The sequence below is a fragment of the Pseudorasbora parva genome, chromosome 4 (genome assembly GCF_024679245.1).
Source record: "Pseudorasbora parva isolate DD20220531a chromosome 4, ASM2467924v1, whole genome shotgun sequence".
Taxonomy (NCBI): domain Eukaryota; kingdom Metazoa; phylum Chordata; class Actinopteri; order Cypriniformes; family Gobionidae; genus Pseudorasbora; species Pseudorasbora parva.
This window is the reverse complement of record NC_090175.1, coordinates 5,359,330-5,382,852: the sequence shown is the minus strand read 5'-3', so window position 1 is coordinate 5,382,852 and position 23,523 is coordinate 5,359,330. Positions and strand designations below refer to the sequence as shown.

At 43.1% G+C, this 23,523-nt stretch overlaps 1 protein-coding gene and 1 long non-coding RNA gene across 2 annotated transcripts in view; both read right to left on the bottom strand.

The window, feature by feature from the left end:
• The window catches only part of LOC137073740 (sialoadhesin-like), a 39,478-nt gene that overhangs the window by 929 nt on the left and 15,026 nt on the right, over positions 1 to 23,523 (bottom strand). Inside the window, exons 6-17 of the mRNA XM_067442447.1 lie at positions 7,405 to 7,498; positions 7,177 to 7,289; positions 6,959 to 7,090; positions 6,389 to 6,520; positions 5,895 to 6,159; positions 5,705 to 5,836; positions 3,109 to 3,178; positions 1,961 to 2,296; positions 1,614 to 1,862; positions 1,290 to 1,532; positions 1,113 to 1,206; positions 987 to 1,032 (exon numbers count right to left, since the gene is read on the bottom strand). Of these exons, the coding sequence (XP_067298548.1) occupies positions 987 to 1,032; positions 1,113 to 1,206; positions 1,290 to 1,532; positions 1,614 to 1,862; positions 1,961 to 2,296; positions 3,109 to 3,178; positions 5,705 to 5,836; positions 5,895 to 6,159; positions 6,389 to 6,520; positions 6,959 to 7,090; positions 7,177 to 7,289; positions 7,405 to 7,498 (1,906 nt within the window). The remainder of the gene's footprint in view (positions 1 to 986; positions 1,033 to 1,112; positions 1,207 to 1,289; positions 1,533 to 1,613; positions 1,863 to 1,960; positions 2,297 to 3,108; positions 3,179 to 5,704; positions 5,837 to 5,894; positions 6,160 to 6,388; positions 6,521 to 6,958; positions 7,091 to 7,176; positions 7,290 to 7,404; positions 7,499 to 23,523) is intronic.
• LOC137072751 (uncharacterized) lies at positions 12,341 to 17,280 on the bottom strand. The gene is made up of 3 exons (XR_010904672.1): positions 17,202 to 17,280; positions 13,266 to 13,343; positions 12,341 to 13,118 (listed from the first exon to the last, which is right to left on the bottom strand). It is a non-coding gene; the product is annotated as an uncharacterized lncRNA (long non-coding RNA).

The window sequence follows — 23,523 nt, the reverse complement described above, 5'->3', positions numbered from 1 at the left end:
ACTACAGAAGCTCTTATTGAGAATTAACAGAGGTTTAGATGTTAATGTTTTAAGTCACCATTATGGTGATTAGTGTTTGCTTTAGTTGGGTAGCGTGACTTAACTTTTTAACATTAGTTGTTCTCTTGCTGCTGTAACTGTGTTTGTTATGGCAAGAAGAGCAAGATAAAATGTGATCAGATGATATTGATTTACTTGATGATTAAGATATGATCATCATATAGGGGTCTATTTTACTGACGTCATCCAGAATCTAATCTTTTTAAATATGATAATTTTCTATTATTAATTATAGCAAGCCTGTAATTCTGCCTGTTCATAGCCTTCATCATCGAATAGTTGATATAATCTGAACAGAATTTCTCTTGCAGTTTTTGCCATACCAATCACAGTTACAGCAGCAAGAGATAAATTAATGTTAAAGGTCAAGAGTCAAACTACCCAACTAAAGCAAACACTGATCTCCATAATGGTGACCCGATGTAAATAAAACATTAACATCTAAACCTCTGTTAATTCTCAATAAGAGCTTCTGTAGACGCCTGACAGAAATAAAGTCAGTCTGGTTAGTAATGTGTGAAGCTGGTAATAAGTGTACTTTTTTGGAGGGAGGTTTTTTCCAACCAAAATTCAGTGTCTTACTGACGAGTCTACATCCTTCAGAGATATTTCACTGATTCACGCTGGATTGTAGAAGAAGAAAAGGACAGAATGAGTATCTGAAGTAAAATAATCACTGCTGATGTAAACATACTAATGATTATCAATCATATATTTGAATTAAACCACATAATGTGTCACACCACCTGAGGGCGCTGTACATACAGTTTGAGAGAGAAATATTAGTTTTTGCTTCATTGTGTTGATAAAGACTTTGATAATGTTAGTTTCCCATCAGTCTCTTCAGTTTCAGTCTGAAACACAGATAACGGCTGACCGGTTGATGTTCTGCTTCTGTAAAGTCGTGTTGTGTATGGATGATTTACCTCTTTCACTGTGAGATCTTCAGGTTTAACACTCCTCCGTTTCTTCCTGTTGTACAGATACAAAAATATGCTGTTTTTAAAGAGTTTCTTCAATATCAGACCAAATGTATTTTTTATTGTTCTTACAATTTAAACAGGATGATGAAGATGATAATGATGAAGAATAATCCTCCAGATGCCGCTGTGATCACGATCACATTCCTACCAGCACCATGATGAACTGAAAGAGGAAGATCCTCATGATTAACTCTCCAAACTGATGAATGATGTGAAGATACAGGAGTGTGTTAATAAAAGCTTCACCTGTGACAGTTACAGCGTCTGATCTCTGAGATCCATGTTGATTGTGAGCCTGACAGTAGAAGCGTCCACTCTGTAGTGCACTGAAACTCTGTCCAGATCCAACAGCTGAGGCTTCATTCTCCTTAAACCAGCTGAAGTTCAGAGCAGGAGGGTTTGAATCACTGCTGCAGCTCAGAGTCACTGAATCTCCCTCCACTATTACACGAGATCCACTCATCAACACTGAGACGCTCCTGGGTGGGTCTAATAATGACAAATAAACCTTAAATCATCTCATTAAAACAAAATCCCTTTTTTAAAACAAACTAATGAATCTGTACTCACACATGACATGGAGATGAACATCAGGCGATGTGTGAGTGTGTCCGTGTACAGCACAGCTATATCTGCCTGCATCCTCTCTTCTGACTGACTGCAGCAGGAGTTCATTGTTTCCGTCTCTTCTCTCAGTTAATGGCTGTGAGTTTCTGGACCAGATGAATGTTGCTCTGTCAGTCAGAGTGCAGCTGCTTTTACATGTCAGACGGACTGAATCTCCCTCTGTCACTCTCTCAGGAGACTCCACCTGAAGATCTGAACACAACACACAAATTATATCTAGTGCTGCTGTCATACACTGATTATTATTCAACATAACGCACAGAAGAAGAGATAAACCTCATCAAACTCACCTGTGACAGTAAGAGTCACTCCTGTTTTACCAAACCATTTTCCTTTATCAGTGATGAATCTGAAATAGTACTTGTGTGAATCCTTCAGTGTCACATGACTCAGTCTGATGGTGCAGTTCTGCTGTTTATCTCCCAGATACTGAAGCCTCTGACTGTATTCAGGGTCCTCAGAGAGATCTGAAGGCTCTACATTATCAAGATCTTTTGTCCAGAACATTTTCGTGATCTGATCTCCAGGTGGGTATGTATAAGAGCATCTCATTATCACTGTTGAGTCCTTTAGTGCACAGATGTGTGAAGGACTGTAACTCACACCCCAACCAGCACTAGAAACCCCTGAAACACAGAATTCATCACATTATGAACATGTTTTATTATCAGATACAATGGACCACTGAAAACTTCATATCTTTACAGCGTCTCATGACAGGAAATATAAGCTCATCTTCTCAGAATCTATTGAGTGATAAATGATCTCTTTACTTCATGAGCTTTGATGGAGGATGTTGCAGAAATAAACGCAGAAACAGAAGTGAGAAAACAGACGTCAGTCACGAACAACAGCTCTATCAAATAATCAAACACACGACTATAAAGAAAATAATTAATGATGTTTTAAATGGGTTTGAAACCCATTTTTATGGTTTAAAGAGTTATTAAATAATTAAGTATTAGTTAAATAATAAAGTTTTTATTTTATTTTATTTATTTTTTAACACCGCCTTTTAGTTAATATATCAGCTCTGTGATCTTCTATATGATAGCAAAAAGTCTTTCGACACATAAATCTCAACAATATCTCCACATCGTCTTCTGAGAAAACAAGCCAAAAATATTGATGGTGATACACTGATGTTTGACCAATCAACTGCTCTGATGAGTGAGAAAGCCCCTCCCCTAAACCACCGGACACTGACTAGCAAGAAGAAAATTAGCAATTCATGTTCAAAACTGACGTCACTAAAAACTATTGGATATTTATAAAACGGACAAGCCCATTGACATCTCTCACTCAAACTTCCTGATTCAAAAGGAAACGCATCAATATAGCACAGAAAACTGATCATTAATCATCATTATGGGGTCTTTGACAATAAAATGAAATAAAACATCAGAGTGTTTGAAATGTGAATGTAACAGAGACTCACCGTGAATCATGAGCAGAAAGATCAGAGGAAGAGGAGGAGCCATTCTGACCGACATCAGCATAAAATACATCTATAATACAGCATTAAACATCACTCATATACTCATAAACAGTGTGTGTTCATCACCCTAAACAGCTCTTAGTGTTAGTGAGATCTTTGCACATCTGGAGATTATTAATGCTCAACATCAGTGTGTGTGAATGAACTGATCATTAGATGAACAGAAGATATTTCTCATGTCAGGAATCATGTGTTATATGAGCTTCATCTATAGAAATAATCATCAGTTTTCATTTAAGTAAGAGTGTGTTTGTCTTACCGTGTTGAAGCTCATCAGATCAACAGCAACTGAACGACTGACGGTTTAACACACGCTCTTTTAGCTTCAGACTGATGGACTGTGTGTGGTTAACACTGATATTCTGCTAACTGTGTTTTTGCACATAGTTACAGAAATATCAGCGTCACTTCCTCAACAAGAGAACAACATCACTGACCTTTAGCTAAATTAAAGATGTTTCTCTTTCAGTTAATTAGAAAATATTTCGAGGTGTTTAGAGAAGAGGATTGGGTAACACTCTACAGTAAGGGCACATGAATTATCATGAATTCATGCATTAATATCTCATGAATCATCAGGAACTAACAGATTTAGGAGAAAGCGTGTCAGTCCTAATTTTAGGACTCCTAAATGTTTGCTCTAAGAGTATTTCTTAAAGCATTTTAGCACTAAAACTAGCTCCTAAATCCATGAAACGCTAGGAGTAGTCAAGAGGACTCCTGAGTCACTAAGACCAAATCACAAACAATCCTGATGACTGTTGCTGCAATCCGCACAAAGACTATACAACACTGAGGCAATAGTGATAAATGATGTATCTTTAATAAAACTAATATCATCAGATTACCTGTGGAAGTTGATTTTATGACTTCACACTTACAAACGATTGAATAAAGTAAAACAATATAAGTGTTACAGACAGACACGGAGAACAGATGACGGTAATAACCACAGTTTATTGTTAGGCAGACTGATAACTGGATCAGTTTTGTTTTCTTTCCTTTTATTATAAATTAAATGATTGAGAGAATACACAAGAGCGCTATGACATGCTGTTACACAGAACGGACACTAGATGGCAGTACCGTTCAGCCGCGTCACTCTGGGGCCTTTAGCGAGGCGCAGAGTAAGGCGAAATCATAATCCGGTTGAATGGAGAAAGACGAACTGTTGTCCTGTGTCACTAACTTCTGTGATATATTTATTTCCAGGTTGGTTTTGCATCTTTTGTGTGACTGCAAATGTTTATAAGCTAATTTGAATTCCCAATGATGTGTGTTCGATAGTATCAATAGTCAAGTTAATGATAACGATGTGAATATGAGGAGAATGGCGGCCGACGCTCGTATTAATGTTTTCTTTTCTTTTTTATATATATATTCCTAATGGTTCGGGGATATTTCTGAGTTTATTACTGCGCTGTGAAAAGTAACTATGTGAGACTATGCAGTACGGGTATTAAATAAAGCTACTGTACAGAGTAAAGACAGTTTACAGATGTAGCTTTGGGGTAAAACGCACATGGTAGTATGAAACGCAGTGTTGAACGCACGTGGTAATATTACACTACAATACAGTTTCAGTTAAAAATGTTTAAGTTATGAGACAAATATGATTATTATTGAAGTTTGTACTCATATAATGGAAATATAATTCAACTTTACTGCAAAAGAGATTTATTCTGTTGTGAAAAGTGAACACTTACAAAAATGTATAATTAATACAGAAATACTTGTTTAATGGAAATAACAGAGAATATGGTTTTGAGAGAATGTGTGTTTATGGTTTAAGATAAAACTGTGAAAAGTGAATGTTGAGCAAATAGGTCAATATACATTTATGCGAAAATGTACTTTGAATAAGATGTGACTTCATGTTATCCAATTGTGGATATAACCTGTGTTTCAATACGGAGCAACCAAAGATAACAGTATAATTCATGATTGCAGATACAAAGTTGAGATTAAGTTTGATAAATAAATCACTATAATCCGGTTGAATGGAGAAAGACGAACTGTTGTCCTGCGTCACTAACTTCTGTGATATATTTACAATATTTCCAGCGCTTCGACCAGGATTGTCAATATATACATCTGCTAGCGGGACCCGTTACATATACAACACTGAGGCAATAGTGATAAATGATGTATCTTTAATAAAAAATAATATTGTCAGATAACCTGTGGTAGTTGATTTTATGACTTCACACTTACAAACGATTGAATAAAGTAAAACAATATAAGTGTTACAGACAGGCACAAAGAACAGATGACGGTAATAACCACAGTTTATTGTTAGGCAGACGGATAACTGGATCAGGTGAGTAGACAGATAGATGGATGTTCAGGAATGGTGGATAACTGGATGATAATACTCAGTGTTCTTGCAGGTGGGTGTGGAAGACGAGAAGCTGAATCAGGGAGACAAGGAAGCCCGGAGACGAAGACAAGGAGACACGCTGGGGACGAGGAGACACACTGGAGACGAGGAGACTCACTGGAGACGAGGAGACACACTGGAGACGAGGAGACTCACTGGAGACGAGGAGACACACTGGAGACGAGGAGACTCACTGGAGACGAGGAGACTCACTGGAGATGAGGAGACACGCTGGAGACGAGGAGACTCACTGGAGACGAGGAGACACACTGGAGATGAGGAGACACGCTGGAGACGAGGAGACACACTGGAGACGAGGAGACAAACTGGAGATGAGGAGACTCACTGGAGATGAGGAGACACGCTGGAGACGAGGAGACTCACTGGAGACGAGGAGACACACTGGAGATGAGGAGACACGCTGGAGATGAGGAGACACGCTGGAGATGAGGAGACTCACTGGAGATGAGGAGACACGCTGGAGACGAGGAGACTCACTGGAGACGAGGAGACTCACTGGAGATGAGGAGACACGCTGGAGATGAGGAGACTCACTGGAGACAAGGAGACTCACTGGAGATGAGGAGACACGCTGGAGACGAGGAGACTCACTGGAGACGAGGAGACACACTGGAGATGAGGAGACACGCTGGAGACGAGGAGACTCACTGGAGACGAGGAGACTCACTGGAGACGAGGAGACTCACTAGAGACGAGGAGACACGCTGGAGACGAGGAGACTCACTGGAGACGAGGAGACTCACTGGAGACGAGGAGACTCACTGGAGACGAGGAGACTCACTGGAGACGAGGAGACACACTGGAGACGGGGAGACTCACTGGAGACAAGGAGACTCACTGGAGACGAGGAGACTCACTGGAGACGAGGAGACACACTGGAGACGGGGAGACTCAATGGAGAAGAGGACACTCACTGGAGACGAGGAGACACACTGGAGAGGAGGAGACTCACTGGAGACAAGGAGACACACTGGAGACGTGGAGACACACTGGAGACGAGGAGACTCACTGGAGACGAGGAGACTCACTGGAGACGAGGAGACACACTGGAGACGAGGAGACACACTGGAGATGAGGAGACTCACTGGAGATGAGGATACACACTGGAGACGAGGAGACTCACTGAAGACAAGGAGACTCACTGAAGACGAGGAGACACGCTGGAGACGAGGAGACACACTGGAGACGAGGAGACTCACTGGAGACGAGGAGACTCACTGGAGACGAGGAGACTCACTGAAGACAAGGAGACTCACTGAAGACGAGGAGACACGCTGGAGACGAGGAGACACACTGGAGACGAGGAGACTCACTGGAGACGAGGAGACTCACTGGAGACGAGGAGACACGCTGGAGACGAGGAGACACACTGGAGACGAGGAGACTCACTGGAGACGAGGAGACTCACTGGAGACGAGGAGACACACTGGAGACGAGGAGACACACTGGAGACGAGGAGACAAACTGGAGATGAGGAGACACACTGGAGACGAGGAGACAAACTGTAGATGAGGAGACACACTGGAGACGAGGAGACACGCTAGAGACAAGGAGACACTGAAGACTCACTGGAGACGAGGAGACTCACTGTAGACGAGGAGACTCACTGTAGACGAGGAGACTCACTGGAGACGAGGAGACAAACTGGAGACGAGGAGACACACTGGAGACGAGGAGACTCACTGGAGATGAGGAGACTCACTGGAGACGAGGAGACACACTGGAGACGAGGAGACACACTGAAGACGAGGAGACTCACTGAAGACGAGGAGACTTACTGGAGACGGGGAGAGTCACTGGAGACGAGGAGACACACTGGAGACGAGGAGACTCACTGGAGATGAGGAGACACACTGGAGACGAGGAGACTCACTGAAGACGAGGAGACACACTGGAGACGAGGAGACACACTGGAGACGAGGAGACACACTGGAGACGAGGAGACACACTGAAGACGAGGAGACTCACTGGAGACGAGGAGACTCACTGAAGACGAGGAGACTCACTGAAGACGAGGAGACACACTGGAGACGAGGAGACTCACTGGAGACGAGGAGACACACAGGAGACTAAGGAAACAGGTGAAGAGCACAATGGAAGTCCTTGAGGTGAGTAATTGGGTAAGTCCTATTACAAACGAGACCGGACAATGGGTGCGTTTACATGCACACCAGTAAGCTGATAACTCACAAATATCAGCTTATTAAAATAACCAGGATTCCCCGTTTACATGCAAACTAGTAAACTGACAATACAAGTAAACGCGTTTACATGACTATTAATAAACCGGTTATTTCCTTGTAATGACGTCAAATATAATAATGTCCGTATCTGACTCAGAGTATTCCTAATGTTACTTCAGTTGTGATGTTAATAAAGCGTGTCAGCGGGAGATTTATGGCTCATATTATCCCTCATCAGTTCCAGATGCAGCGTTTAGACTGAACCTCTTCTACTTCTGCTGCATGAGATGAGAACACATTGAGTCTGCGTTTGTGATATATGTCCTTATTTCATGCTAAACGCTAGCGCGCTCTGTCTGGGTGCATTTAAATGTGCTCTAAGTTTGCGTTTTTGTCACCTATCACACATGCGCACTTCAATAAGCCGTCAGAAAGCAGGTTAATGTGTTTACATGCAGCGCTAAATCAGGCTAAGAGGCAAAAAAACTACCTGTCCCGACCGGTTTATGCTTACGCAATTTATGATCTCACTCCGATAAAATAAAACAGATTACCGTGTTTACATGACCATGTTCTTTATCGGCTTATTGGGCTTAATCGGCTTAAGAAGGTGCATGTAAACGCACCCTCTAGCTGTGTCCCAAAGTGAAGTGCGCGCACTTCGAAGGCCGCATTTGAAGTGCGATTACGTCATACCTGCACTACGAAGACTGTCCCAATGTGAAGGCTGCACCCTCTGAAGGCCGCATTTGAAGTGCGATTACGTCACAGCGGCACTACGTAGGCTGTCCCAAAGGGAGAGCTGCACCTCTGAAGGCTGCATTTGAAGTGCGATTGCGTCACAGTGGTGCGACGAAGGCTGCCGCAATTCATGAGCGACTTCAAAATGCGCCCTTCGGTTCTCAGGCAAAGGAAGGGTACAGCAGATGGGACCTTCCCATAACTTCGCAGCCTTCCCTATCCCAGAATTCATAGCACACTGGTGACTACAGGATTTGACTGGTCCGCATTCCCGCGGCACTCGATCAGATTCCAGTTAAAGACGGTAGCGGTCGGTAACTCAAGTGTAGCCTGGGTACTATTGAACACAACAGCGCAAGCGCTAGAAGTAAATAAAACGTCCAACGTTAGTGCATTCACACAGTTCCCAGTTCCCTGCCCTGAGCAAGATAAACTTTAATTTCCCAATTTTTAAATGCTATTTATTTCTCAACCATTATCTCAAGAAGAATCAGTCCATTATCACCCTTTTCGCTGTTTCTTTTTTTCCCATACCAAATTTCTTTAAATAGCCTTCAAAATATAATCTGCGCGGCGCTGTATTTTCGTCCCGCTCCCGCTATTCCGCACCGCACCATTCCGCTCGCGCAAAATTCACTCCGTGCTCACCCGCTATAAATTATTTTATTCCCGACCCGACTGATCCAGCTAAATTTAGATTTTGTTTCCAGAATCTATCTTTTAAATTTCCCTTACAGAAAGAGAGACACTGGATAGGAATTGTCCGTGCAATATTTTATTTTTCTTACAGCCTAGGCTGTAGCCTATGTCAACACCGTAACTAAAACAAATATCACAGAAAAATAGGCTAAATCAAATGTGACATCTGTCACTCAGAATTATAAGAAAAAATACAAACAAACGAAAACTGCTGACTTAGCTGCTAAAATAAAGTTTTTTTATATATATATGAATGAATGAATGAATGTTCACTGACGACGGTCAATGAAACATCGATCCTCCAAAGGCTGAATGCGTGGCCGACACAGAACAATTTAAATGGCTAGCTTATTATTTGTTATGCAAGTTATTTGTAAATTAAACGAACTGCTGTCTATTGTTCATTTTCGTTAACTTCAAACGTAGGCTAAATTAAAGAGAAGTGGTTTTTCTATAGCCTAGCTATTGTTTATTTTTGTAATGCACGTTATAATTTGTAGCTACATTAAACACATTTATGTTTATACATATATTTTCTTGTCATGTAATTTAAAATGTGTAAATGAAAATAAATTGGTCTATTAGCCTACGTAAGCTTTTTACAACTATAGCCTATTTATAGACCAATAAAATAACTTAAGTTTAACATTAGAAACAACACATTTTTATTATCAGCCAAACCAGAAGAAAACCCTTTTCAACACTTTCATTGCGCTGAGCGGGAGAAGCTGGAGCTGGACCGGGATGGGGAATAATGCACAATAGAGACTCTGGTAAGGCCTGAGCGGGACATCATCTTCTGGGATGAGTGCATATTTCCACAGCTTTGCGGGGCCGAATCGGTCGACGGCTGCATGGCATGCCATAAAAAAAAAAAACATGGACGTATATAGGCTAAATGTTTAAAATATATTGTAACAGTTACATTTAACATAAGAAATAAACTGTTAACTAATATTTGCAATTTGACAATATTTAACCGGCTACAGATTTACATGCTTATGGTCCAGCCCATCGTCGCAGGCTTTGAAGCATGTCAAAACCCAATAGAAAGCTCAAAAAAAGTATATATATATATATATATATATATATATATTTCTCTTTTTAAATCTCCTCACGAACGTCCGCTGTCAGTTGTCAGAAACTGCTCCATTAACGGCGCTTTGGTTCATTGTTGCCAAGTCTGGAATGGGGTTGCATTTAGGCTACTGTTGCTTTGGGGTGTTTGTAGCCTATAGTCCACAGGTTAAGTTGTCTTTACTTACGCAATATTTCTACTGCCCGCTCCCCGCATTTTGGGATATTGGCCCATTCTGGCTGTGATTCCGATACTTTTGAATAACAATTGGAGGGGTTTTATTATTCAGACTTGGCAACCCTGTCCCTCGGTTCGCCCTTAGTGCACTTCGTGCACTTTGAAGGCGTGGCCTAGTCTGGCCTTCGAAGTGCATGGCCTTCGAAGTGCGCACCCTTCACTTTGGGACACAGCTATTGACTGACTGTGTGAGTGGGGCTTAAGGGCAGGCAGTGATGGGGTGATGATGAAGTGCAGGTGTGTGTGATCAGTACTCTGGGGAATCAGTGTGCGAGGCAACGAGTCAGCAGCCTAGGTTTTCGGACGCAGCCAGTGTGTCGTGCTTGGGAGTGGGTGGAGCCTGGTATGCTTGTGACAATGTGGGGATCGACCTCTGCCGCGTGGATCTGGATGGTCAGGGTGGGTAGCATGGAAGTTCTCGAGCAGGCTGGGGTCAAGGATGTCGTTTCTAGGCACCATTGAGCGTTCTTCGGGACAGTAAACCTCCCAGTCGACTAGGTACTGGAGAAGGCCACCACATCGACGGGAGTCCAAGATGTCCCCGATCTGGTATGCCGCGCCGTCCTCTACAATGATTGGAAGGGGAGTCTGAAGTCACGTCAGGCTCTGTGGAAACAGAAACAGAGGGATGGTGAGGTTTCAGCAAAGAAACGTGGAACATGGGGTGAATCCTGAAGTGAGGTGATAATCGGAGCTTGTAGGTAACCGGATTGATCTGCTGGACGATGGGAAATGGGTCAATGAACCTGGGACTCAGCTCAGCACGGTTGACGTAGACGGATGTCCCGGGTGGACAGCCAAACCTCCTGCCCAACTTGAAATGACGGAGCCTCGGACCGGCGGAGGTTGGCTGTCAGCCTACGTCTGCAGAGTGTGTGCTGTAGCTGATGGTGTGCTGAGTCCCAGACCCTCTCACTCTCCAGGGGTCTCATTTATAAAACTTTGCTTTGATTTCATCCTAAAAGTGTACGTACGTGCAAAAGCTAGATTTTGGGTATGCACAAAAAAAATTCTGATTTATAAAACCATGCGTATGCCACAAACTGCGCAAAAATCCCTTTATAAATCCCAGCCAGCAGCAGATTGTGCGTACGTGCTTCTCCATCCTGAGTTCTCCCTGAAATCACCATATATGGAGCTGACAACGCCTAGTTTTACTATGCATGAGCTCATCTGCATATCATTTGCATGCATATCCCCAGCCAAGTGAAAACAAAGTGTTATTTTAATTAAAAAAGTTTCGTTAATTTTAAACCCTTCAAATCAAATAAAATTCATGCAGTTTTGCTGATAATGTTCCTGAATGAAAACTCGTTCTCTCCTTATTCTGCTACTGGCGTAATCCTCCAGCAGTGCCATCATAAAGCATTACATACCCGGGTCACCGGAGGATTTATGTTTTCAACAAATAGACTGATTGTTAACACCTCAACAAAATCACAGAATTAATTGCTTAATTAATTAATTGTGGGGGGAAATTGAAGACGAAAATGTTATAGTGAAGACATGCAAATGTGCATGTTTGCTTAAAGGTACGCACATTCTCCCGTCAAGTTTGTTTTTTATAGATCACAACCGTTGCGTGGGAACTGGCGTACGCACGTTACCAGACCCGTTTTGTGCGTACGCACGCTTTATAAATGAGACCGCTTGGATGTCAGATGGTTCTCCAGACACGGGAACAGGGATCAGTTTAGGAGTGGGTTGACCCTGGCATGCTTGTGACAATAAGCGTAATTGCCGTGCATTGACACATTAATATTGATTTAACATCATTAGGTGTGTTAGACATCGGCTGCAGCTGAGTTTTGGAGTCCCATCCTGATTTAGAGATCTCCAGAGATCTGCAGCTATACCCTTCTCCCAAAAGCAGGAAATACAACAGATCACATTCAAATAATATGATGATAATAATAATGTATTTTATTTGACGGCGCCTTTAAAAACACCCAAGGTCACCTTACAGGTGAACAAGCAATAACAATATATATACATTATTTCAACACGACTTAAAACACACATACATCATAGAGACAGTAACATAAGTAGGAAATCATAAAAAGCCTGTATAACAAAGTAGGTCTTCAGATGGATTTAAAAGTATGCAGACTGTCAATATTACAGATATTGAGAGGGAGATAAAGAGCTGCTATTAAAGTGAACAGGGCCTGAAGAAGCTGGAACTGATGCATTCAGAATTATAATGCTAACATATACTCAGTACAAGATAAATCAACATACACATGAAGATGAATAATTGTCAGTAGCAGGAGATGGTGACCTCTGGTGGAAGTTTGAGGGTTTGAACAAGCACATATGAGAATCACAAACAAAACTGATCATTTAAAGGGACAGTTACAGGAATTCAGGAGACAGAATAACTGAAGATGATAATATTGAGCACTTTCAGACTTTAAAATGATACATTGTCCATTGTGAATGTGCACAATTATGATTTTGTCCAGTGTATCAGTAAAATGATCAATTGTGATTTAAAAGTATGATCGTCGTAAAATAAGATGATCCCTGTCAATCATCAGTGGCTCCGCCCACAGAGCTCAGGATTGGTCCCTTTGTGCTCCGTCTCTTACTGCAGCCTCTTCCTGTTGATCTGAACACACAATAAGATGAAGAAAGACTGACTGAAGTTCATCAACAACATTATAAACCCTTTCACAAGAATCATAAAGCGAACACATTAGTACTGAAGAGAGTTTTATTGATTTTATTGAGAAGAGCTGCAGGTTCTGACACTTACTGATGGATTCTCATATTCAGAAAAGCTCTGAGGATCAAGAGTCGTGCAGGAGTCTTCAGGAGGTCTGGGATCAACGGTCTGTGTGAAAGAGAGCGAGAGATCGGTCATGTGATCATCTGTGATGGAGGATCTGATGCTGGCGTCTCACTTACATTGAGTGTGTCGTACAGGTCAAAGGTCGTGGACTTGAGCTCTAGAGCTGTATATGTGTCTTCAGTGGGATCAGAGATCTACAGGAGAGACAGACGGTATTTCTCCGGTCAATGTGAGTTGATCATCATTTGAAAAAGCGATGGTGACAAATTATATCAGTTCAGGTGGACACCAAACACCATTCACACAGCTTTTGTTCAGTAGAGCAATGGAGGACAAAGGCTCAACTCACTTAACTCTTTAGAGACCAATGTTTTATTTTGTCTGCGTCCACTGCAAATCGTGCAGTTTTTATTTCCTTTTCATCATAAACTTTTCTGGGTCAGTTTGTCCACCTTGAGTTGTTTCCCAGGTGAATAGTGTAAATACAGATGGATCATTTTTAAAAGAAGATGGCCGTATATAAATCGGATTTGGGCATCAAGACCTGCAGAGCAAATGTCCTTTGCGATTTTTGCTATTCAGACTGTATGAACATGATCCCCGCTGTAAGCCAATTCAAGTCAAGTTATCATTAATGTCAGACTGTATGATCTCAGTTATCATTAATGTCAGACTGTAAGATCTCAGTTATCATTAATGTCAGACTGTAAGATCTCAGTTATCATTAATGTCAGACTGTAAGATCTCAGTTATCATTAATGTCAGACTGTAAGATCTCAGTTATCATTAATGTCAGACTGTAAGATCTCAGTTATCATTAATGTCAGACTGTAAGATCTCAGTTATCATTAATGTCAGACTGTAAGATCTCAGTTATCATTAATGTCAGACTGTACGATAGTAAATGCGCTAAAAACAGACGCACGCAAGAAAACTTATCTGGAGTTTTATATCGTCAATGAATGACACGTTCGGTGACACTGAGCTGCAATACACACAGGATTGAAATGGTGACAACAAAGAAATCTCTAATACCTAATTTAGTCATAGTTTGTCTTGAAAAACGAAGATAATTTGATGGTCGTCGTAAGAGAAATCACACTGCAGGACTGTGCGCCAAAAATCTTCGGACACTGCCAGAATTTCTCTGAGATAAAAATTGATCACAGCGGTCATTAATCGACTGCCCATTAAACATGAGCCCATGCAGGTCAATAGAGCTCGGCTTTCCCGGGAGGAGAGAGATGATCGCGGGGCTCAGGGCCTTTGCACATACTGTGGAGGAGAGGGACATTTCTTGAACCGGTGTCCAGTAAAAGGCCAGGCCTGCCAGTAGAACCGAGGTTACTGACGGGCAGCATCTCTATGAAGAAACCTTCATCTATGACTCTCCTTCTGGCAAGACTGCAATGGGCAGCCTCTTCTCACCAGTGTCAGGTGTTATTGGACGGTTGGGCAGAGGGTAATTTTTTGAACAGAGCATTCGCACTTCACCTTCGGATTCCCCTCACTCCACTCACACATAAGATCTCAGTCAACTCTTGATGGAAAAAAACGTCCAGACATTTCATGCAAAACCATCACCATCACTCTCATCACGTGATCCTTTACGTTAGTTTGTTGTAACAACAATGAGTCTCGGGGAATAATTAATTGGAGACTGGAGGGCCTATTCATGAGCCAATGAATATGATTTGATTGTCGTACACACAATATTAACTTATAACGAGGCCTTTAATCATGTAAAAGTAACCTTTATCCAAATTGACTCATCATCACACTTAACGAATAATACAAAAGGAGTAAGAAAGAGAGAGAGGGGGGGGGGGCAGCTTTTGTTGTGCAGTCCTTTGCAAGAGACCTCAAGTAATTAATACTCCCGTAAACAGGAATGATCGGGACAACCTTTTAAACGCAGTTTGATTGCAAAATAAAATACTCTCTCTGGCAGGTTTGCCGGCTCTCGTGTTTAGATGAATGCTCGTCTCTCCTTGGCGGAATGCTCAAAGAGTCAGTGGTCCTCTCGGCTCTTATAGATGAGATGGACTGACGCACTATCTTTGAGATGATCCAATCACGTAAAGGGGGTCCAAAGGCGCAAACTTTCCTTTATCTATTATCTATTGAACTCTCCCCTTCCTCGTGATTTAATCAGAATGGATGATGTATTTAAGCCCATGTGTTTATTCACAGAAAGCTGGTACTTCTGTACTAAGCATCATGTATGTAATTTGCACCCGACATTCGGTACAGTCGGGTTTCTGTGATTGTAGAGATACCATGAACTATAATCCTGAGCGTTGAGAGTACAGAGATACAGGATTGCCCCAGTTACTAGCACACAGAGTTTGATTTACATACAGTAACATCCTAGCTAATTTTAATACATCATATAAAGACATTAAATCAACAAAGTACATATATTAAATACGTTGAGGAGATAGTTTTCGTCCAATTGACCAGATATGGCTGATGTTTATTGAGCAAGACAGTCACTCTGTATTGGGATGGCATGTGTGGGTCAGAGGTAAAGGGGGGCCGGGGGGGGGGGGGGGGGGGGTGAATGCTGGAGGAAAGTGCCTGAGGTGTCATCAACTTCAACGCTTACAATACCTTCTCACAATATCTTTCAGGATGACAATGTGGTTCCTCATCTTGTTAATTCGTTATATGGTTGCAACACACAAGGGACCTTTGTATGATCTGATTAGTAGGGGTGTGCCAAAAAAATCGATTCACAGAATAATCTAGATTCTCATTCTCTCAATGATTCAGAATCGATCTGAAATGTCCAAGAATCGATTTAATAAATCAGCTAGCTGTTCGCCTCCATTTTGTAACTAGCCTATACATGACGTAGAGTCCTTCAACGGGCATAAAAGTGGCTAAAACGGGTGGATTGTGACATTTATCAAATTCACGGGCGGGGATGTGGGCGGATAATTAACTCTCTGCAGGCGGGTAGTAGCGTGGATGAAAAATATGTGTAATATTTCTGTGGCGAGGTGGACGAGCGAGAGAGCGAGGGCGTGATTGTGAATGAGCGTCACCTGCGAGCCACACCGGTCTCGAGTCCTCTGAGGGAGCTCGGAAACATATAAGGACCAGAGATCACCAGACCTGGATTTGACGTTGAGTTTTTTTTCCTTTTTATTATGTGTGTGTGTGCGTAGCAGTTGTCCATGACGGGCTGCCCACACTGCGACACCACTGCGACAGTGCAACTTTTGTTGATGCCTCTCGTAGCCCAGATAGAGCGAGCGTTGCAGGAGTAGCAATGGATGAAGTAAAAGTTACTGGTGCGAGTGTAAGTCTGTCTTCAGGTTTCCATCCCCAAAGCAATGGCCAAACCAAGCGAGCCTACTAAGATTTAGAAAGAGGTTTGCGGTGGTAATTGAATGACAACTGTAATCTGTTCGTGTTTGTGTGTCATAACGAATCACGCTGCTCATGCAGTATTTGTGAGCTCAGCGATGGATGGCATAAGAGCTGATTAGACCACGGTTAGAAAAAGACATTTATGAATGCATCACTTTTCTAACGGTATGTTTACCCGACAATAATGTACTAAAAATGGAAGAGTTTTTTATTTGACTCTTTTGAACATTTTTGTGTACAGATGACAAAATTTGTCAAGAGGATTTTAAAAACTTGCACTTTGAACTTACAATCCAAAGATTAGCCAAAATGCAACAAAAAAAAAAAGCTTTCAGTGTTTAGTCATTTGGTGTCGTGTAAACACACCTTTACTGTAATTATTGTGTCCCTTTACATGATAATTAAGTTATCATCAATAAATAGATTTTGTTTTTTCTTGCCATAACAAATCTTATAATATACAACTGAAAAAGATCATGTGATCATCTGTGATGGAGGATCTGATGCTGGCGTCTCACTTACTGTGAGTGTGTCGTACAGGTCAGAGGTCATGGACTTGAGCTCAAGAGCTGTATATGTGTCTTCAGTGGGATCAGAGATCTACAGGAGAGACAGAAGGACTTACATCACAAAACAGCACAATCAAAATACTAAATATAACATATTAAAAATCACAAACATTAAAACACAATGTACTATTAAAAAAACAAAGACAGCATGAGGGTCAAGAGCCAAACTAATTAAAAAACTGATCTCCATAATGGTGACTTCAAATAAAACTAATTTAAATAAATCATCAACATCTAAACCTCTGTTAATTCTCAGTAAGAGCTTCTGTAGACGTCTGACAGAAATAAAGTCAGTCTGGTTAGTAATGTGTGAAGCTGGTAATGCTGTTTGTAGAGATTGAGGGTGTGTTCACACTTGTAGTTCGGTAAGTTTGATTCAGACCAAAAAATGCGTCCGCTAGGTGTACAAACAGGCATTTTTAACTGAGAACCTAAAGTTACCGAACCAAAGGTATAGGGATACGGTCACAACCTGATCGGCTTTCAAAATAATGCTGTGTGCTGGATTAAACATGATCATTTCATATGTATAGGCTACATATGGATTTATTTTTACCAGCTGACAACTCACGAAGAGCTCATAAAATGTTCAAATTGTTTAAAACAGCACCACGATTTCCTCCGGGCTAAACACACGTCCTTTGATGAGAAGAACCAGGTATGCTTTTTATTCGTTTTTATCTAGCATTTTCTAAACATGCTCCTCAAACCAAATATTGATGAGGCACTTTACCTCCTCGTTGCTCCACGTTTGCCCTCTGATGTTAACGTTACTCATTTTGGATACACTGATCTTTCCGCGTCTTCAAATCATCTGACTTGTAGCGTTGCATTTTGTGACATCATGTCCTGTTTTTGGTTTGTTTATGTGGCAGTAGGCGTTCACCCCTCGTATTATCACTCGTCTGGATAGTAATTTGTAATCAGTCCCAAGGGCGATAAATGATCGTGTGTTGCCGGGGAGGGCAGTATGTGACGTCATGTCATTATCTCTTTCCGGGGTGTTGTGTATGAGTTGAGAGTGGACTGAGGAAATAAACGGCGGATCGTCTGCAGCGCTCGTTTTGTGAGCTCGTAGTGAAGCGGAGGAGGTTTGTGATTTCATAACTGCCAGCCTCAGGTGTTTTCCATAGACCTGAGTAAGGTTGTGGTGGGTTGTACGTCGTCGTTCTTTGTACGGGACGAGTGAAGCGGAGGCTTGGTGCAGCGCGACGCACCGAACATTTGCGATCGTTACTGCTGTTTGCTCATCTGGCGCTCATAGAGACGCGCTGCTGCGAGTGCATGCTCCGTGCACTGTTTTGCTGCCCGGCTATTTGGCCCTAATGACGATTAACGTTACTGTGACACTGTTTTAACAACACCTTTCACTATCTGCCTGTTATTTCACTAGAGCCAGCGTGGACCGGTATTGCTGGTTGACGTTATCACTCAGAATATCGTGAGTTGCCCGTGGTGCTGGATGCTCAGTATAAGTCATCACTGTTCATTTTGTTTTTTGTTTAGTTTGTTAATTTAAGTTGATGTATCCTGTGTGTTTATGTATGTGATGTTTGTTGTTTTTGTTTTTATTTATTTTGTATGTTTAGTAGGCCCTACTCTGTTTCTCTTGTTTGGCCTTTGCGGCCCAGTATGAAGTACAGACGTTTGGTCTGAATGTCTTAAGGCCTGCAGGAGACTTTACATTTTTCACAAATGTACCCTGAATATCAGAGGTGTGTACGTATTACAGAGCCATATTGAACCGTGACCGGCCGGTGCGTATTTCTCTATTTTTGTATCTGCGTACTGTTTCTTGTTCCTGGACATGAAAATTGTGTGTTTGGGCCTAATTGTGACTGATTCAGATTTATATATTGTATTTGTTTGATTTGTGGAGGATTGTTCCTCCCTTCTGTATATTGTTTTTCATGTTTTCTATTGTGGTCTGTGTCTTACGTGTATGTTCTGTGTTATAGAATTGGGACGGCAAGGAGACAAAGTGCAGCGGTCCTCATCTTGGTGGTGGTACTGTGGAGTGTTTTGCGGTGTCACGGAGGGTGTGTGTGTGTGTGGCGTGAGTGCACATGTGCTTGCTGTGGTTTTCTCTTTAGGAGTGTAGTGCCCTTCGGGGGTGAGTGATCTCGACTGCCGGACCAATTCTTAAGGGAAGAACGTGTCATTGTTCATTGTGATCTATTGATTTTGACTGTTTGCTCAATTTCATGAGTGGTTACTTGACCTGTTTAATTAATCTTAACTTAATAAATGTTTTACTATTTGTATAAAACCCCTGTCTCTTGCCTGTCTCCAACCGATGCGAACCTGTAAGCCTTATGTGCTGTGAGTTTGATTTGGGTGATTCCCTGGTATAAAGCCCCCAGGGTGGCGTAGTGGTTTTTTTTAAATATTACTTTTGTGCTTTTGCACTGTAATCAATTCTGTGTCCTCTGCACACTGCGCTCTTGCCACAATCTGGCGCAGTCGGCAGGAGTCGGTTGTGATTTAAAGGCTGAGACAGGGGTGGTTGTTGTTTTTTTTTGTTGTTGTTTGTTTTGTTGTTCGTGTTTTGTAGAGCAGTGGTGACTGGTGGGTGAGTTTCCTGGGCCTAGTGGTAAGTCCTTTTTCAAAAATATGGAGGAGGAGTTACAAGAAATGAGGGAGCTAGTTGCCAAATTGAAGGCGGATAATGAGAGACTGTTGCGGGAGCAGCAACCCGTTGGGTTGTCTGATCCTGCGGCAGCCTCTTCGAGTATGACATCACCAGCTATGTCACCATCGGTGGCTGCTGGTACTGCGGTAACGGAGAGATTAGTGTTTATACCACGAGACAGACGTTGCCCTAAATTTAGTGGTACAGGTGTTGTCCGTATCAACGAGTGGGTGGAAGAAGCCCAAGCGTGTATGCGCGTACGAAACTTTTCTCCAGCCGATCAGGCTTTCTTTCTGTTCGACCATCTTGAAGGTGAAGCTCGCGAAGAGATTAAGTATCGGCCGGAAATTGAAAGAAACGATCCTGCCAAAATTATTTCAGCATTGCGTGAAGTGTATGGCTGTTCTGAGTCATATATTGCTTTACAGGAAGCCTTCTTTTCTCGGAGGCAGCAGGAAGGGGAGACGTTGTTGGAGTTTTCCCTAGTCCTGATGAGCCTCCTAGAGAAGGTAAAGGATCGGTCGCCGCATGCTATTACAAATGCTGACGTTGTTGTACGGGATCAATTTGTCGAGTACGTGTCCGATAATGCTCTTCGCAGGGAACTTAAGCAGCTTATTCGACGACAACCTACCATGACCTTGTTGGAGGTTCGAGGGGAGGCAATCAGATGGGAGCGAGAGGGGATGCCAGGCGGTGTACGAGGTCGGAGTCATTCAGTTCCATTATTGGGTGGAATTCAGTATGGGGTACATGGGGAAGCAAATTCGAGTCAGGGAAACCAATCATCTGAGTTAAGGGAGCTGCGAGAATTGTTGCAACATCAACAACAGCAGATTAATCAGCTCACGCAAGCCCTTGCCCATAATCAACCCCCTCGTTTCCACCGTCAATACTCTCGTCCCGATCGGTTAATTTGTAGGCGTTGCCAACAACCGGGCCATTTTGCCCGGGAGTGCAATGGGGTACGCCGTCCCCCTTGCCCTCCACAGAGACCATCGGCCGCCCCTTCGGCTTCAGAGTCGGGAAACTAGTTCCCACCGGGCTGCAGAGTCACAGCTCGGTTGGGGGTGCAATTGGCTCTTCATTTACATGTAGTAACGATTCGGTGTCCCGTTTGGTTTCCTCATGTCCACACTCTATTGTTAAAATTGGGGGAGTCCTGGTGCCCTGTTTAGTTGATACCGGCTCCATGGTGTCAACAATTACGGAGAGTTGCTTTCAGCGACAGTTTGAGCCATGGGGCCGGGATCATTTACAGTCGTGTCGCTGGCTGCAGCTTAGAGCAGCTAATGGGCTGGAAATCCCGTATATTGGTTATATGGAGGTAGACATTGAGTTTTGCGGTAAGATACTTTCTGGCTGTGGAGTGCTTGTGGTCCGAGATCCTCCTAGTGGCTTGAGTGCTGACGTTCCTGGTATTCTGGGGATGAACGTACTCGGTCGCTGCTATAGGGAACTTTTTGGGCAGCATGGATCTGCTCTTTTTGAATTACCATCTGTGACCAGGGATCCTAGTATCGTTCAGGCATTTCAAGACTGTCAAAGGGCAATTCGAGTTTCTAACCGTGGGGGTGACGTCAGGGTGCGAGGGCGCAAGGTGTGTCGTGTTCCAGGCGGCACCATGAAGCTAGTCGCAGCAACCTGTTCAGCGTTGTATCGGGGTAGTACTGTGCTGTTTGAGCCCCCAGAGACTGGTCTACCAGCAGGCCTACTGGCTTCTCCCGCATTGGTACAGGTGGTTGGTGGTACGGTTTATGTGCCTTTGGTCAATGTAGGCACAGTGGATGTGGTACTGTATCCCACCACCGTTATAGGTGAGTTGAGAGAGGTGTATTTGACGGATTTGCCTGTTGGGGTGGCTGAAGTTCCCTCAGTGGTTGCACAGGTTGCTGCTGGTGGGGTTTCAGGAACTCCCATACTTGAACAGATTGAATCCGTCAATTTGGAGGGATTGTTGGTCGAAGAACAGGCAGAAGTTAGGGCCCTACTTCGAGAATATCAGAGTGTTTTTTCAATGCATGAGAGTGATCTTGGTTGTACTGACCTGTTGTCCCATGAGATCCCACTAATTGATGATGTGCCTGTTCGGCAGCGTTATAGGCGAATTCCACCTTCGGAGTACGAATTGGTAAAATCTCATATTAATCAGTTATTGGACACACAGATTATTCGAGAGAGCTGCAGTCCTTACGCGTCCCCAATTGTGTTAGTTAAGAAAAAGGATGGTAGTTTACGCATGTGCGTAGACTACAGGCAACTGAACGCTAAGACGCGTAAGGATGCTTTTCCACTACCGAGAATCGAGGAGACGTTGGATTCATTGACGGGGGCAACCTGGTTTTCTACATTGGATTTAGCCAGTGGTTATAATCAGGTCCCCGTCTCTGAATCCGACCGACCAAAGACAGCGTTTTGCACTCCCTTTGGGCTTTTCGAATGGAATCGCATGCCCTTTGGCCTGTGCAATGCGCCGAGTACGTTTCAGCGTCTGATGGAGCGACTTTTTGGGGATCAGAGACATCAAACAGTTTTATTGTATCTTGATGATATAATTGTATTTTCTTCATCGGTACAGCAACATCTGCAGAGGTTAAGGGTAGTGTTGAGTCGCCTAAAGGCTGAGAGTTTGAAGGCCAAATTAGACAAATGTGCGTTCTTTCGGGAGGAAGTCCATTATCTGGGGCATGTGATTTCTGCCCAGGGGGTGGCGACGGACCCTGGTAAGATAGAGGCCGTTACTCAATGGCCTCGTCCATCAACTGTGTCTGAGCTGCGGACCTTTTTGGGCTTTGTGGGCTATTATAGGCGCTTCGTAGAGGGGTTTGCAAAGCTGGCTGCCCCATTGCACAAATTGGTCACCGAGGTAACTGGGGGGAAGTCGGGTAAGAAAAGTAAGCAAGGCTTGATTGATGTCTGGTCTACTCAGTGCGAGGAGGCATTTGGGACCCTCAAGCACCGGCTTACGACGGCACCCATTCTGGCCTATGCAGATTTCGCTAAACCATTTATTTTAGAAGTGGATGCCAGCCATGTTGGGTTGGGTGCGATACTTTCACAAGAAGTAGATGGTAAGGTTCGTCCCGTCGCTTATGCGAGTCGTACCCTTAGGCCGGCAGAACGTAATACAGCCACATATAGCTCAATGCGATTGGAGTTTCTGGCCCTTAAATGGGCTATGACCGAAAAATTTCGCGAGTACCTTCTGGGTAATAAATGTGTCGTGCGAACTGATAATAACCCGTTAAGTCACTTGGCAACTGCTAAGCTTGGCGCTACGGAGCAGAGGTGGGCAGCTGAATTAGCAGTGTTTGACTTCGAGGTCCAATATCGATCGGGCCGATCCAATCAGAATGCAGATGCATTGTCTCGTCAAACTGTAGCTAACCGTGAGGGTTGTGACAACTGGTCTTTAGGACTGGTTGTGCCGGAACTGTTACGACGAGCTACACCGTCGGAGCCTGTGAGGTTGATACATTCTGGGGCAGTTCAGGCGTTGCCAAGCCGTTCTGGTCCGGATATAAGTGCTTTACAGGAGGCTGACCGCGACATTGAACAGGTGTGGAGCTTGTGGAGACAAAAGCGACGCCCTGGGCCTATGGTGAGACAAAGTATGTCTAAATCTGCTTTAACTCTTCTCCAG